We start from the raw sequence: 15,297 nt of genomic DNA, 5'->3' as shown, positions 1-15,297 counted from the left end.
ATTCACTGTCTAAACACTTCAGTAACGTTAATGTGTCAGTATAAGACAGCACATAGTGATCTAGCAGGATCACTATGCACTGAGTAAATGAATGGAGAGAAGTGCATGATTCTGATTGGTCAGCGTCATACACTCCTCTGTACAACGCCCACTTTGTCTAAAGTAAAAACACGCCCAGTTGGGCATTAAGAAACTAATTAGTATAAAGATAAAATCGCTCCTAACGTGGTAAAAATAGATCGTTTTTCTAAATCAAAAGCACTGCTGTCACCTACATTACAGCGCCCATCTCCTTATGTAGCAGATAGGCCACTTATAATGTGGTGACAGAGTCTCTTTAAAGAAGCATTCTGGCAAAAAGCCGTCCCCCGCCCCCTGTTTGAAAATGTGATTGTGAAGAGGAATGAGGTTTTTCCCTCACCAGGCGCTTAATTTTATCTATTCCAGGCTACCATTGGGTCATGTGATATGCACTCAAATCCTATAGCGTCTGCTGTAGGGGACCGCCTGTCAGTCTCCCTGCAAATCTGAGGCTCCACATCAAGGCTTTTATAGATTTGCATTGAGAGACTCTTCAGGTCCACACAGCAGACCCTGTAGGATTCAGGGATTCAGAGTGGGGATCACATGACTAAACGGCGGCCAGGATTGGATAACCGTAAAATTAAAGGGCCTGGTAAGAGATATACCCTCACTACCCCTCACTTAGCATTTTCAAACACACAGGTGGGGGGGGGGGGGATTTTGTCGGACTGATTATTTTCGGGTACAAGTTACATTTCACAAACGTGCACAGATCCAGAGATGATCCGTCTAGAATATAAATCAGTTTTTTTCTTCTAGAAAACATTTACAACCGGTCGTGTTTTTCCTCTGCAGACAGAATACGCAAGGTTTGAAAATGGAAGATTTGTATACAGGATAAACCGCTCTCCAATGTGTGAATATATGATTAACTTTATCCACAAACTGAAACACTTACCGGAGAAGTACATGATGAATAGTGTATTGGAAAACTTCACTATTTTGTTGGTATGTATGAGGTTTATAGAAACGGACATTATCCAGTTTTAAAGAATATATAATGTGCGAGGTTACAGCATTTAGGAGTGCTTGCCCCTTATTACACATGGTGACGATGACATCACCTCGACACACACGACCGCGAAAGTCAGTGATTGGCTGCAGCGGTCATGTGTGTGGTCGTGACGTCATCACCAGCTCCGTAAACAAAACTGCAGGGAGCACCAGAGAGGCGCTCCCCACAGATATAAATTAAATATCAAGTAAATATAGTTGCGCATAACTCAAGCATTTGAACCCCTTATGACATAATACATTTTAGCCTTATGGACCCTCTGTGTTCCAGCAGTCTTAACTTTCAGATTTTTTCTTCAATGTAGCTGGATGAGACCTTGTTTGTGGATCATGGATCTGCTCTTCATACAGGCAAGCCCCCACTTCAACCTTGCTCTAAGCTCAGGCTAAAGATTCTTGCCTAAAAAACAAGGCTCAGGCCCCCTGCACACAACTGTGCCAGTAATCCCGGCCAGCTGCAGGCAGTCACCCGCATTATTTTATACCATTTTCTTCCTTTGCCTGTTTTTTTTTTTTTTGTTAGAACGGACAACCCCCTCCCCGCGATGAGCTGTTAGAGGGGGTCGCCGCCCTCTTAACGATTTAAATGCTGCGGTCGCTATTGACCGCAGCATTTAACGTGTTAAATGAGCGGGATTGCGCTCGTTACTCCGAAGTGTCGGCTGTAACACACAGCCGACACCCGCATCGTATTGAGCGGGTTCACTCCCTTGAGCCCGTTCCATACTTCCCCTACTCGACTGATGTATGGCTACGTCAAATGTCGGGAAGGGGTTAATGGAGGGAACCACATGTAAAAACCTTGTGGTACTGTGGACTGGGTATTCCAGAGACTCATTTCTAGAAAATGTCGAACTTTTTTTTTTTTTTTAACCCGTAATGATCCAGTAATTTTTTTGTTTTTTACCTCTGCTCAGTAACAGCTCTAAAGACTTCTGGCAGTTTGCTACAATGTATCAGTCTGGAGTCCAGGCTATTTGGCTCACAGAGTATAGACTAGATACAATTGTATCCACTTCTCAGCAGAGAACAGGACTAGGTAGGGGACAGGTTTGCTGCCTCTGAATGTAAACAAGTGTTCTTATTCACTGATGGCAAACATCTATCTTGAAAATGGTAAGGAATTTAAACAAAGGCCCAGATTTATCAAGTCTCGTCAATTTAGCCAATGTCTAAGGCCTCATGCACACGGCCGTGCCTGTAATCAGGCCTTTCTCCCATACAAAGTATTGGAGCACAGCCCGTAAAAAATGAAAAGTAGTACATGCTCCATAATTCCCAGCACGGACACCTATCCGTAGCGATACGGAAAGGTGTCCGTGGCCAATAGAACCGGGCGGTTCCGTAATTGCGGAGATTTTTTACGGTCATGTGCATGGGGCCTAGACTAAATAAGTTAGCCTAGCTTTAGCTTATGTGGAGTAGAGATGCAAATTTTTCTTATTTTTAAAAAAAAGTTGTTGTAATGACAGGGTAGGGAGACAGACAGGTGAGCCCTAATCTACCCGCCACTCAGTCCCTGCCTACTTGCACGGCCCGTCCTAGGCGACGGCGTACAACTGGGCGACGGATCCTACGCTCAATATGTGTACAACAGACAAGGGTACAAAGAAGCGAAGGGAAATGGGGCAGTTGCCCACGGCAACACTGTGAGCAACAGGAGTAGTGAACGAGCAGAGTCAAACCAGGAGTGTACGAGGTACCAAACGCAGAGCAGGAGCGTAGTCAGTAAAGCCAGGGTCAATATGAAGCAGAGGTCAATAATGATAGCAGCAGAGACAGGAAAGAATCACAGGCAGAGACCAGCAGGAAATGAAGGTATAAATAGACAGAGGGCGGGAGCTAGAACCGTCTGGCCAGGCTGTGATAGGTTCTCCCACTCCTCAGCCTCCCAGCCTGAGTGGTAGCAGATTGAGTCACTCTAACAGACCTAGGCACAGATGCAGGCTGATTAACCACGGGCGTCGACAAAGAAGCTGTGTCTGGCAGATCCTTTACAGTTGCATTTCAGAATTGTGTCAAAATCATGACCTAGCAGTAAGCCACACCCACTTTTAAAAACTGCAGACCATGGTGCAAATGGCTCTAAAGTCTGGCGCAAATGCTTACGAAATATGTTGCAAAGTAGATTAGACACTAATTTGGATAAAAACGCACCAACTTAGGCACCATACACACAACCATAGAATTTGCCCATAATTGCGGTCCGTAGTTACGGACCAATTCACTTCTACACGGGAAGGTGTCCGGGCCGTAGAAAGCCTCCGCAAAAGAAAGGACATGTCCTATCTTTTGCTTTTTATGGTCCGTGCTCCCATACTTTGTATGGGAGCACGGGCCGAAAATGCGGGTGGCTGTCAGCTGCCGTCAGCGGCCGGTCGTGTCTGTAATCCTGAGCAGTGATTACGGGCTAGGTGGGGTGCATGAGGCGTTAAAGGTGCAAAAACCTTGATAAATGTGGGCTAAAGTTGTAGAACATTTTATTTCTTTATATAGCAATTAAGCATTATTTACATAAGATTGGAAAACCTATTTATTTGAGAGGGGAGGTCATAATAGATTTGTGAAACTGGTCATCAAAACAGAGCCAGAGCCATCTTGGATTCTGCAAACACGGAAGCCATAACACCAGTGTGAACAGGGCCTATGATCAAGTGTCAAAGGGGCCAATGCTCATGGACTGTTTTCTTGTTTGTTTTTAAAATTTTGCAATAATTATCTTTCATTTTTTTTATTTCAAGGTTGTAACAAACAGGGATACGCAGGAAACTCTACTGTGTATGGCATGTGTATTTGAAGTGTCAAACAGCGAACATGGAGCGCAGCATCATATCTACAGGCTGGTAAAAGAATGAATGTAGACTCTGCCATTCACTCCGTACACTAAAGACACACACTAAAAACTTCACAACGGACACTGACTAAACCTCAACACTAGTGGCAGCGCCTACGGCCACCCAGCGTTTCTCCGCTCTGTTTATTTCTGTGACGTCATTTCTAATATGTTTATAAATTAATTATATCTGTGAAACCTTACAGATTGTAAAGATTTCTTAAAGAAAAAAAAAAAAAAGAAAAAAATAACTGTGGAAAAAGTCAAACTCCGGTGCGGGGAAGACTTGCTGTTGCCTTGCAGAGCGAATGCACAGCACGGTTATCCAGCAGTGACCTGGTTAATGGTGCCACAGCTACTTAAAGTAGACTTTTGAGTGTGTGGTGATTGTTAAAATTTAAAAGGAATTTTAAGAAAAAAATATCATTGAAAAAAAAGAGCCTATAAAGGATTTACATTAAAATGTATGAATGTAAACAGACGTTTTAAAATGTTAACCTTTCTAACTACCTGAGGGAAATGCAGAAGGACGAATGTAAGAACCTAAATTATTTAAAGAAAAAAAAAATTTCTGTTCAAAACCAAATGATCTATTCTTCAGATGTGCCTGAAATGATGAGGCGGGAGGTTTTTTAGAATTTTTTTATTTTCTGGTTTTCGCTAATCTTTTAGTCCAGAACACTATTTTAAAAGAAAATCGGTACTGCAGTCTATAAACCAGCCCTTGTAATTATCATATCTAGTGTATTTAAAAGAGAAACTATGTACTGTACTAATACAAAGATTTAGTTTAGTAAAGATGGCTTATTTTGCAATAAATCTTTTTTTTGTTTTTTGTTTTTTATGTGGACTTACAAAAATGTCTTTTTTTGTCTTAGATATTTTTTTTTATACAAACCTCATATTTTATCAGAGCGGAGTGAAATTATGTCTGCTGATAGAAAAATATTAGAAGTTGATACATTTACGGGAGGGAATGAACACTACACAATGTTATATTTATTGGATTTTTTTTGTATCATATTATAATGCTACAGTCAGACCGGGCAGATTTGTTTGTATAGTTCAATACAAGTGAATGAGGTTTTACTATCCCTATTCACATATGGCTAAAAAAGAAAAATAAGTGAAAAATTTGCAGCATGCCCTCAAATTTGCAATCTGTAGCCCTAAATGTTGCAGACGTTTTGTAGCTTTTCGCTGCAGATTTTACCCTTTCAAGGGTAAAATCCACATGGTACACAAATATGTTCTCTGCCACACCTGAATAAACCCCAAGACTGGCTTATATGGCGCAACCAAGGTAAACAAAAGGATAAAGATCTTAATCAGATTATTTGATACAGGAAGGGTTAAGAGGGGTTGTCCACTACCGGACAACTGATTACCTATCTGCCGGATCGGTCATCAATATATGATCGGTGAGGGTCCAACACCTGGACTCCGCACCGATCAGCTGCCTCCGGGCACCGCACGTCCATGCCGGAAGCATTTGGCTCCGGTCACAGAATAGCAGAACTGTTCAAGTGAATAGGAACAGAGCTGTAGTTCTGCAGCAATGTATGAGGCTAACTGCTTCTGGCTCTGTACATTGCATACTGTGCAATAACTTCCGGTGCCCGCAGGCAGCCAGAGCAGCTGATCGGTGCTGGGTCCTGATGTCGGACCCACACCGATCATATACTGGTGGATAGGTCATCAGTTGCCCAGTAGCGGACAACCCCTTTAAGCAACTAAGGGCTACTTCACAATGCATAAGGCTCCGCAATACGGAACTGTAGGGACTTTGTGTGCTGCTGTACAGGCTCCATGGTTCTACCGCGTGATTGGCCCTTGTAAAGCGAGTTTATTATCCCCTCTCTTCCAGATACATGTGTGAATGTTAATAAATGTTTAAATATACTAGATATATATCGAAAGTGAATAAGGAAAATCGCCAACAAGTTTTAGAAGTGACATCTGACCTCCTAATTGATGACTTATTATTTGGCACCTTCTGCTTTCATTATGCGCAGAAGTTAAAACCGAATAACCGGGTCAAATAAAACCCTGGAGCATTCAAAATATGTATCTGGAGAAAATTGCTCATATAGACAGATGCCATCAGGCTCGGGTCATGTAGGGAAGATAATGCGCTTCTCCCATTTATCCCATAGGTAAGGGAAATATTGGCTCTTCAGCAGCTATCTACCCCTGTATGCTTGACTTTACCATAGTAAGGATCTTCTAAGGCTAGGTGACTTGTAGTCCCGGGCCTTCTGGATTCCAATTGGGACCGCCCTCAATTTGGGTTTTGTTCACACCACATTTGAGCCTTCTGTCAGAGGTATATACATCAAGAGAATTTCCAGAATTACAATATGTCCACTGTATACAGGGACATATGACCTATGGGCTCCCATGATATAATTTGCAGCATGTTTTTTAGTGTAATGCTTCTGTATACGTGCAGCAGACTATTTCACTATACAATAATAAGAAAAAAAAAGCTTATATTGGCATCAGTTGGGTAAATGTGGCCCTATGGATACGCACGATTACGCAGTGGGAGATTTCCAGGCACATATGCCAAAGTGTTAAAACGCTATGTGAAAAGAGCCTTACTAACCAGCAATGCATCATGTTTGTCTAAGTGTATGTTCACACGTAATCGGGCGTTTTACGCCTGAAAAATCGCCTCCATTACGCCTACAAACATCTGCCCATTGCTTTCAATGAGTTTTACGATGTCCTGTTCCCACGAGGTGTAATTTTATGCGTCAAAAGACGGCGCGTAAAAAGACGTGCATGTCACTTCTTGGGACGTTTTTAGAGCCGTTTTTAATTGACTCCATTGAAAAACAGCTCCAATAACGCCCGTAAAATACGCAGCGAAAAATGCGAGTTGTTAAAAAGCGTCTGAAAATCAGGAGCTGTTTTCAGGCGAAAACAGTTCCGTAATTTCAGATGTATTTTGCTACTGCGTGTGAACAGAGCCTAAAGGCTAATCACAACCTGACCAGCCCTGAAGAACTCCCATGATGCATTTCCTGGATTTCTTTTACACCGGCCAATAAGCGAGACATTATTGATCGGCGCTCGTTTGCTCCTGTCACACGGGGTTATGGATGGGGACGAGTGGTCGTTACTCGGATCGCTCGTCCCCATACATTATGATCATATCGGCAGATCGTCTCCCTGTTTACACACCAAGATGCGCTGCCAACAACTATATTTAACTTTTTTAAAACTATACGACCGGCAGATCCAGCGTTTGCTCGTTCATCTGCTGATCGTTCCCCTGTTTACACAGGGCATTGATCGGCAACTAGCGTTATATGAACTAATGATCTGCCCGATAATCGCCCCATGTAAAACCCCCTTTACTTTACCAATTGGCTCCCAATGCTGGACAGAGACCATGTCATTGGGGTTTGTTTTTTTTTTTTTTGTTTTTTTTAATCGCTCCCATCATAGCAGAATAATTTCACTTCAGTTCTGGATCTATTATTTTATGAGGTTATAACACTAACCGCCTGATTCTGAGACAAGTGTAATCCTTTGTATAAAAAAACAAAAACAAATGTTTTCGGGTTTGTTCCCGATCGTTTCAAGCACTTTTTATTTTGAGACACTACTTTTTGAAAGATGACTGTTTTCTATGTTATGTATTGATGACCTTTTCAATGATAATTCAGACATACTGGTTGAAGCATCAAAAGAAAAAAATCTAGAAAAGCCACAAACTGGTGCATTGTGTCCTGCCTTTTTGTTTTTCTTTCTTTCTACGCAGTTCTTAGGGAAAGGGGCATCTGTTTTGTGATGAAGTATTTTTACATGGCATCTTACAGCCTGTAGTCGGTTCTGGGACAGCCTTAAATTCTCTTAACGTTCCTGAAAGTGTCCTCTAACTGTGAGCGCTTTTATAAGCTGGAAGAAGTTCATCTATCAACTTGTAATTTAGATTATTCAAAGCTGCCAAAGCATTTCCAAATGCAGTGCCTTAGAGCGTAAAAAAATAAATACATCTATAAACCTGCCCTCCAAAAGTTCTCTTTAGAGTTTTTGTCATTTGTTATTGACTGCTAAACATTTGTAGTCATTATAGTTTGTTCCCCTTTAATCGTCAGCCTCCACAACTTGGAAGTCACGGGTAAACCGGAGATAAAACATGGGGTGTTACAGAAACTTATTAACCCACTTGTATGGAGCAGGTTAAACGTTTATGATCCTCTTGAACACCATTTTATGTATAGATCTCTAAAGAAAGTTGAGTTGCATTTATTACCTAACTTGGACTGAGTTACAGCCTGTATTAGGCTAGGTTGACACATGGCTGATACGCTGCGTAAAAGCACGCAGCATACCCACCCTGTGCGCCGCAGGGAACTCCGGTTGAAAAACTGCACCAAACTGTGGTGCCGTTTTTCGACAATGTCCGCTGTGGAAAACTGCAGCACTTCGCCGGCCTGCTAGCAGTCCAGTCCCACTGGGATTACATTTCATCACAGGAGACCACTTCATCCTGTGATTGGCTGTAGCGGCGGTCACGTATGATGAAACGGCATCCCAGGAGGCCACGCTGGAGGAAGAAACACAGACTTCTGGGTATAAGATTTATTTTTTCTGAGTTGCATTTTTTGCAATTGCTTCGAACCTGCTGCAAAACAAATTCAACAACTGCTCTTTGACGTGGGTTTTACCTCCACATTGAATTCAATGGGGATAACTCGCAACAAATAAGCAGCGTTTATGCAAATACAATTGACATGCTGCGAGAAAATTCTGAACCGCAGGTCAATTTTTGAGCGTTTTTTTTCACCCTGTATTTACGCAGCATGTGCATGAGATTTGTTTTTATCATATTTGCTGCGACTTTTCCACAACGAAGTCCGCAGTATTTATGCAACGTGTGAACCGACACTTTTGGCTCAGAACTGCGGTCAGTTCTACTTGTTGCGATCAGAAAACAGTCAGGAAGCTTGTTGACAGACACACTCCTAACGGATAGACAGAGTTCCTACAATGCAGGGGGACCGTTCGTTTCCCTATATCAGATGACTCCAGTTTGTCCGGTGTAAAGATTACACATGTCTACTGAAAGCTTTTTGCAGACACTGAACAAGCAGGGTACGCTGGAAATGTACATTTATGAAACCTGCAGAATTGTGAGTGCAGCTTTGGAGTATAATACAGGCTGTAACTCAGATACGTATTGTAATATATTTACAAAGTCACTCATCTGTATAGGTGGGGTACATATGAATTGTAAAATGGTGTTCAGAGGTGGACATAAGCTTCACACTAGCCGGTATTCACATAAACAATGCTGCACCGTTGTAATCATTTCTAGTGTGTGCCAATATTCACAGCGATTCAATAGAAAACGTATTTCACACCTTTGATATAGTTACATGTTCACACTTATCTTACTGTGTATTTTCAGACTTTAAACGTGTGACGTTCTGAAGCCTATATTTATTTTTTGTTCTTATAACTTCAGTCTTTTTGATACAGCCATGTACCTTGGTCAACGTTCAATATTCATAACAGAAATAAAAAATAAAAAAATCCCTCAAAACCTACAAATACAAAAAGGGGGTTTCTAGATAGATTTGTAGCTGCTTTCTGACCAAAAGATTTTTTGCAACTGAGACTGAATGTGCCTTTGATTTTGGACGTTCCAGCTTATAAAAGTGCTGTAAAAACTAAAATAAAATATTATAGAAATTTGTAAAAGACCAAAAATCACACACAGATCACCGTAATGCCTTTCGGTTGGATGGATTAAGACAAAGTCATAAGGTATATTAAACTGATCATTACGTGAACGCTATAACTGGTCAGGACGGATGCCATGGTTGTAGGGTTATGGCGGGCCGTACAGCAGAGCGTTAGAGCCGTAGTTAACATTCATATAGGGGTGGACGTGGACTTTGAAGTTGGTTGCATTTGCCAGCTCTGAATACTTGGCCAGAATGCCTTATCAGTGACTTGTATGACACCTAGGGGTGTTAGGATATCTACAGCCTACTTAGAACGGTATCCATTTATATATTTATATCTTTTTAAGCTGATGCCTTTCAATCAATGTTAAAACTAGTTGCCTTTCCATGGGCGTCTTCTTAAAGTCACCCTAGCACAGTTACTGCAAAGTTAAAGGGAGAATTTATTTTTTCTTTAAAAAATATCCCAATTGTAGACTGATAACATAGACCCTAAAATAATAATTAAAGAAATCTGCCAGTAAAGGAGTCCTCGAGTCTTCCTCTCCCAAGTCATTAAAAATTGTTAGTTACTGATTGGCTGTCACTCCGCTTTCCTAGAACGGCAAACCTGGTTACGCAATGATTATGTTGTGATCCTATAGCAAAGGATAATGTGATAGATTCGCTGTTCAGGAATGACTGACCAATATTCTGAATGTCATAAGGGCCTTTTACATCGGCCGGTGCAGCGGAAGCCGATCAATAAGACATTGTTGATCGGCGCTCGTTTGCTCCTGTCACACTGAGCTATGGATGGGGACGAGCGGTCGTTACTCAGATCGCTCGTCCCCATACATTATTATCATGGCAGCAGCGCGTCTCCCTGTTTACACACCAGATGTGCTGCCGACACAGATAATATTTCACTTTTTTAAAACGATACGATCAGCAGATGAACGCTCATCTGCCCAATAATCGACCAGTGTAAAAACCCCTTTAGACACCAACGATTTGTGCAACAGTTGTGACTTAAGGTGGGAAAAGTCATGAATGAACAGAGATTAGTGAAATGCTTTCCCTGATTTGCATATTTCCCAGTCCATAGAATACAATGGGATAATTTATTTGCATACAATTACCTTAAATGTGTCAAAAAGTGCAAATCAATTAGGAGATTGCAGCTCATCAGCCATTAGTGCACAACATATAGCAAAATTTTTAGTTGGACAAATAAAATCACGCTCTCTCTGCATACAAGATTGCATCATGTAAGACCTCCACCTTCGCAGTAGCCAAAAGCTGAACATGGACTAAACTCATAACTACATCTATGTCCAGAGTTGAGCAATATTTTAGTTAACATATAAATTCATGTACATAAATGGTAGACACTTTGTAACTCGGGATCAGTACTAGATAAGTAATGTATTTACAGTCTGTATTATACTCCAGAGCTGCACTCACTATTCTGCTGGTGGAGTCACTGTGTACATACATTACATTACTTATCCTGTACTGATCCGGAGTTACATCCTGTATTATACTCCAGAGCTGCACTCACTATTCTGCCGGTGGAGTCACTGTGTACATACATTACATTACTTATCCTGTACTGATCCGGAGTTATATCCTGTATTATTCTCCAGAGCTGCACTCACTATTCTGCTGGTGGAGTCACTGTGTACATACATTACATTACTTATCCTGTACTGATCCGGAGTTATATCCTGTATTATTCTCCAGAGCTGCACTCACTATTCTGCTGGTGGAGTCACTGTGTACATACATTACATTACTTATCCGGTACTGATCCTGAGTTATAGCCTGTATTATACTCCAGAGCTGCACTCACTATTCTGCTGGTGTAGTCACTGTGTACATACATTACATTACTTATCCTGTACTGATCCTGAGTTACATCCTGTATTATACTCCAGAGCTGCACTCACTATTCTGCTGGTGGAGTCACTGTGTACATACATTACATTACTTATCCTGTACTGATCCTGAGTTACATCCAGTATTATACTCCAGAGCTGCACTCACTATTCTGCTGGTGGAGTCACGGTGTACATACATGACTTATCTGTATCTCTCACTTTTCCTGTAATTCAGGATTGGTACAGGATAAACGTACACAATGACTGCACCGTTTAAGTAGATTATATCTATAAAATGTTATGTCTTGTTTAACGGCTATGTAAATGTTTGAAAGTGTTTGTTTTTAATCAAAATGTGTATTAGGCTTCGTTCAGATCTGAGGCTGTTAGGGGCCTCCGTTGCAGATCCGGCAGGGATTACCGGAGATGCTCTGTTGTGTCCGGTAAAATCACGGACACACCGACGGAAACTATTAAAGTCAATGGGATCCGTTGCCAACCGGCGGTGTCCATTGTGCAACTGAACCCTTGGTTCCGATAGTCCCTTGTTCTGCTCCTGTGATGGAGCAGAAGAACGGAACATAACGCAGGTGTGAACCAAGCCTTAGTATGTGTTAATAAACTTAGTACAAAACTTTTAATAAAATGTATTTTACGTTACAGAGAATACAGAGCAGCTGTATCTTACGGACAGCAGCTGTATCTAGCGCTGTTCACTGAATCAGCCAGTCCCGCGGACTGGACAGTCTCAGTGACAGCAGGTCCAGCGTGTCTCTGTATCACATCTAAGTTATGAACGGTCAGACATGCAGGACATGCTGTCACTAAGACTGTCCAGTCTGCGGGACTGGCTGATTCAGTGAATAGTGCTAGATACAGCTGCTGTGTATAGAGAATACAGAGCAGCTGTATCTTAAAAGCTAAAGAATTTAATAACGTATTTACAACGTTTTAACACAGTAATACACTTTATTAAAAAAATAAAAATAAAAACTTTACAACTTTCACGTAGCCTTTTAATTTGTTTCAACAGGTAGAATTTATTCTCAAAAACCCTCCATTATTTATTGATAATCCCCAATAGTTTAAGCAGCTTTCTAACAACTTGACATAAGAGGAAGACTCAAGGACTCCTGTATTTACTGGAGATTCTTACATGTTAAATTTATCTTCTACCCAGAATGTACTGAGGGGACTGACTGCCTGACTAAGTATTTAATTTTTGACTTTTTTTTTTCCTGACTGCTGAAACATTTCATTCAGACTTTTCTTGCACCCACACTATCCAAGAATGAAGGTTTACATTGTCAGTACAAGCGAATGACTAGAGAAAACATATACTGTGATGTTAAAATGAAAAAAAAAAGAAAAATATATAAAAAAAAAAAATAGTAGTTGAGATTCTTCCTATGGAAGTAATTTCTGTTGTCATAACATGTTGCGTAGATACAGGTTTTGGGTAAAAAAAATTAAAAAATAAAATGGTTATTGGATTATTCACCCTGTGACAATGGAATACGTGTCTGACCCCGGGGTGAAGTATTCCTCTTTAGTCAAAGGGGAAGCATACGGCTGACCACAGACATTTAGTATTTTCTAAATAAACCGGTCTGTATTTTGTTTACCCCCTCCCCCTATTTGTCATTAAGATAAACCCTAATTTTAACAGTTGAATTGAACCCCAATTTGTCAGGTAGGAGGGAGAAGGGTGTGGGGGGGGGGGGTCTCGTATTTTCTGTTTTACAGCTGCATTTCCCCCCACTTCTAGAGTATTCAGACTGCTAGACAAAGAGGGGGAGGGTGGGGGATAATACAAAAAAAAAAATCTAAAATGTGCCTGAAAAGACAAAGAATTTTATAAATCTTACAAACCTGATAGCCTTTACTGCTTCAATATTACTATGTTTGTGTGTGTAAAAAAACAAAACTGTTGCCATAAAAATTTGTTCACATTGTAGAGGAGTTCTAAGAAAAAGTTTAAAAATGTCACCTTATGTTTGTATTGTACAAAAAAAAAAAAAAAAAGAAAAATAATAATAATAAAAAAAGTCTGGTTGTGTGATTTCTGCATATTCATATATGGTCAGTGGTTAATGTTGTACTGCTGCCGGTTTTGTTGAAGAAGCTGCCTTGTTGACCTACATTATCCTAATAATTCACAACACCGAGATGTTTTTAATGTTTTTGTATCATTCTCAATCTCCGCCAATATCAGTCAAAGCCTTTAGCAAGTTTTAATATTTTATTTTTTACAATTTTTTTTTTCCAGTCTGTTATTGTCTTTGTGTAGGTACTGGTACCTTTTTGTTACAGAAAACAAAAAAAAAATGTGTTGGCTTTAAAGTGAATTTATCTTTTAGAGAGATAGTTAATATGAAATTATAGGGTTTGTGTGGAGATTTTTTTTTATTTGTATTTTTTTTAAAAGGTGCTTTGTTTAAGGAATTTAAAAAAAACAAACTGTATTCTAGCTTTTCTGGCGGTACATGTGTGATTTAATATCTATGACAGTTAAGTGCAATTATTTCATCACTCTAAAATGCTATTTTTGTGTCGGTTACTGCAGGTGTTTTAATGTCTTTGCAAAGTGACAGATTTTGATGCCTTCTTGACAGTGGTAGACTTTTTGTAGCTTTTTAGAAACTTTGTATTCATACAGTATCAATTGAAAATAAAAGACCATTAAATTGTTCTAGTCTTTGTTGAGTTATTTGAAGGTGTGGGGGGGGGGGGCGATTAAAAATACGAACCAATAAGACCAATTTAAGTGGGGTAAAAGGCCTTTTACACAGGCAAATAATCCAAAATGAGCGTTCATATGAATGTGTAAACAGGGCAACGATCCGTAAACGCTCATTCATCAGCTGATCGTATCGGCCAATAAAATGGTAGCTAGTCAGCAGCGCATCTCCCGATATTAACGGAAATGTGCTGCAGACATAACGGAAATCTTTGGGGACGAACGATCGTAGTAAAGATCACACCCCCCCCCCCCCAATACATTAACGATTTATAACCCCTTGTTAAAGGAGCAACCGAGCACCGATCCACAAGTCTCATTGAGCGGCGCTCATTTTCAAAAGGCCGTGTAAAGTGACCCTTCGTCCAGGGCTGCACCAAGACTTATTTATTTTTTAGTGCTACAGATTGATTTTAACTCTTGAGCTACAGCTGCAGTGCAAATTAATACATTGAGTTGCATGCAAATTTTGTGGACTGAAGCGGTCATTCAATTGTTAGAAATCAATCTACCGCTATAAAAGGTTTAGGTGTAGCCCTGGCGTTAACAGGTTTAAATAATTTATTCGATATTTTATACAGTCCGGTCTAGAAGTATTTGGATAGGGACACTTTATCATTTAGCCTCTGCACATCACCACAATCGATTTGAAACAAAGCAATGAAGATGTGATTGAAGTGTAGAATTTCAGCTTTAATTCAAGGGGTTCAACAAAAATCTTGCATTAACCGGTATTTTCATAGTCCCTCTAGTTTCACAGGTGCAAAAATAATTGGAGAAATTAAAAAAAAAAAATGAATATAAGTATGTTCACACGGCCTATTTTCGAAAAATCGGAAGCTGGACACCTCCATTCATCTGCCCATTGATTGCAATGGAAAAAACGGCGTTCTGTTCCGATGGGCCGTTTTCTTTACGGTGGGACAACTGTCCCGTACTGAAAACATGAATACAGTACGGGACAGTTGTCCGGCAGCGAGGCAGGGACACCTGCCGTCAGATAACTATGAAGCTAGGAGCCCGGCTCCCTGCAGTGTGTTCGGTCCGGGAAATGCGGCC

The 15,297-nt window shown here is 40.6% G+C and overlaps 1 protein-coding gene across 8 annotated transcripts in view; it reads left to right on the top strand.

Annotated features, from left to right (window-relative positions):
• The window catches only part of TEAD1 (TEA domain transcription factor 1), a 158,308-nt gene extending 144,119 nt beyond the window's left edge, over positions 1 to 14,189 (top strand). For all 8 annotated transcript variants that reach the window (XM_075838139.1, XM_075838133.1, XM_075838135.1 and 5 more), the window contains 2 exons: positions 880 to 1,032; positions 3,840 to 14,189. In XM_075838139.1, coding sequence (XP_075694254.1) covers positions 880 to 1,032; positions 3,840 to 3,953 — 267 coding nt within the window. In that variant the 3' untranslated portion in view covers positions 3,954 to 14,189. The remainder of the gene's footprint in view (positions 1 to 879; positions 1,033 to 3,839) is intronic.
• Positions 14,190 to 15,297: the final 1,108 nt, after the last annotated feature.

Source organism: Rhinoderma darwinii, chromosome 9 (genome assembly GCF_050947455.1).
Source record: "Rhinoderma darwinii isolate aRhiDar2 chromosome 9, aRhiDar2.hap1, whole genome shotgun sequence".
In the NCBI taxonomy this organism is placed as follows: domain Eukaryota; kingdom Metazoa; phylum Chordata; class Amphibia; order Anura; family Rhinodermatidae; genus Rhinoderma; species Rhinoderma darwinii.
The sequence above is the reverse complement of the archived record's forward strand: the minus strand, read 5'-3'. Positions and strand labels throughout refer to the sequence as shown.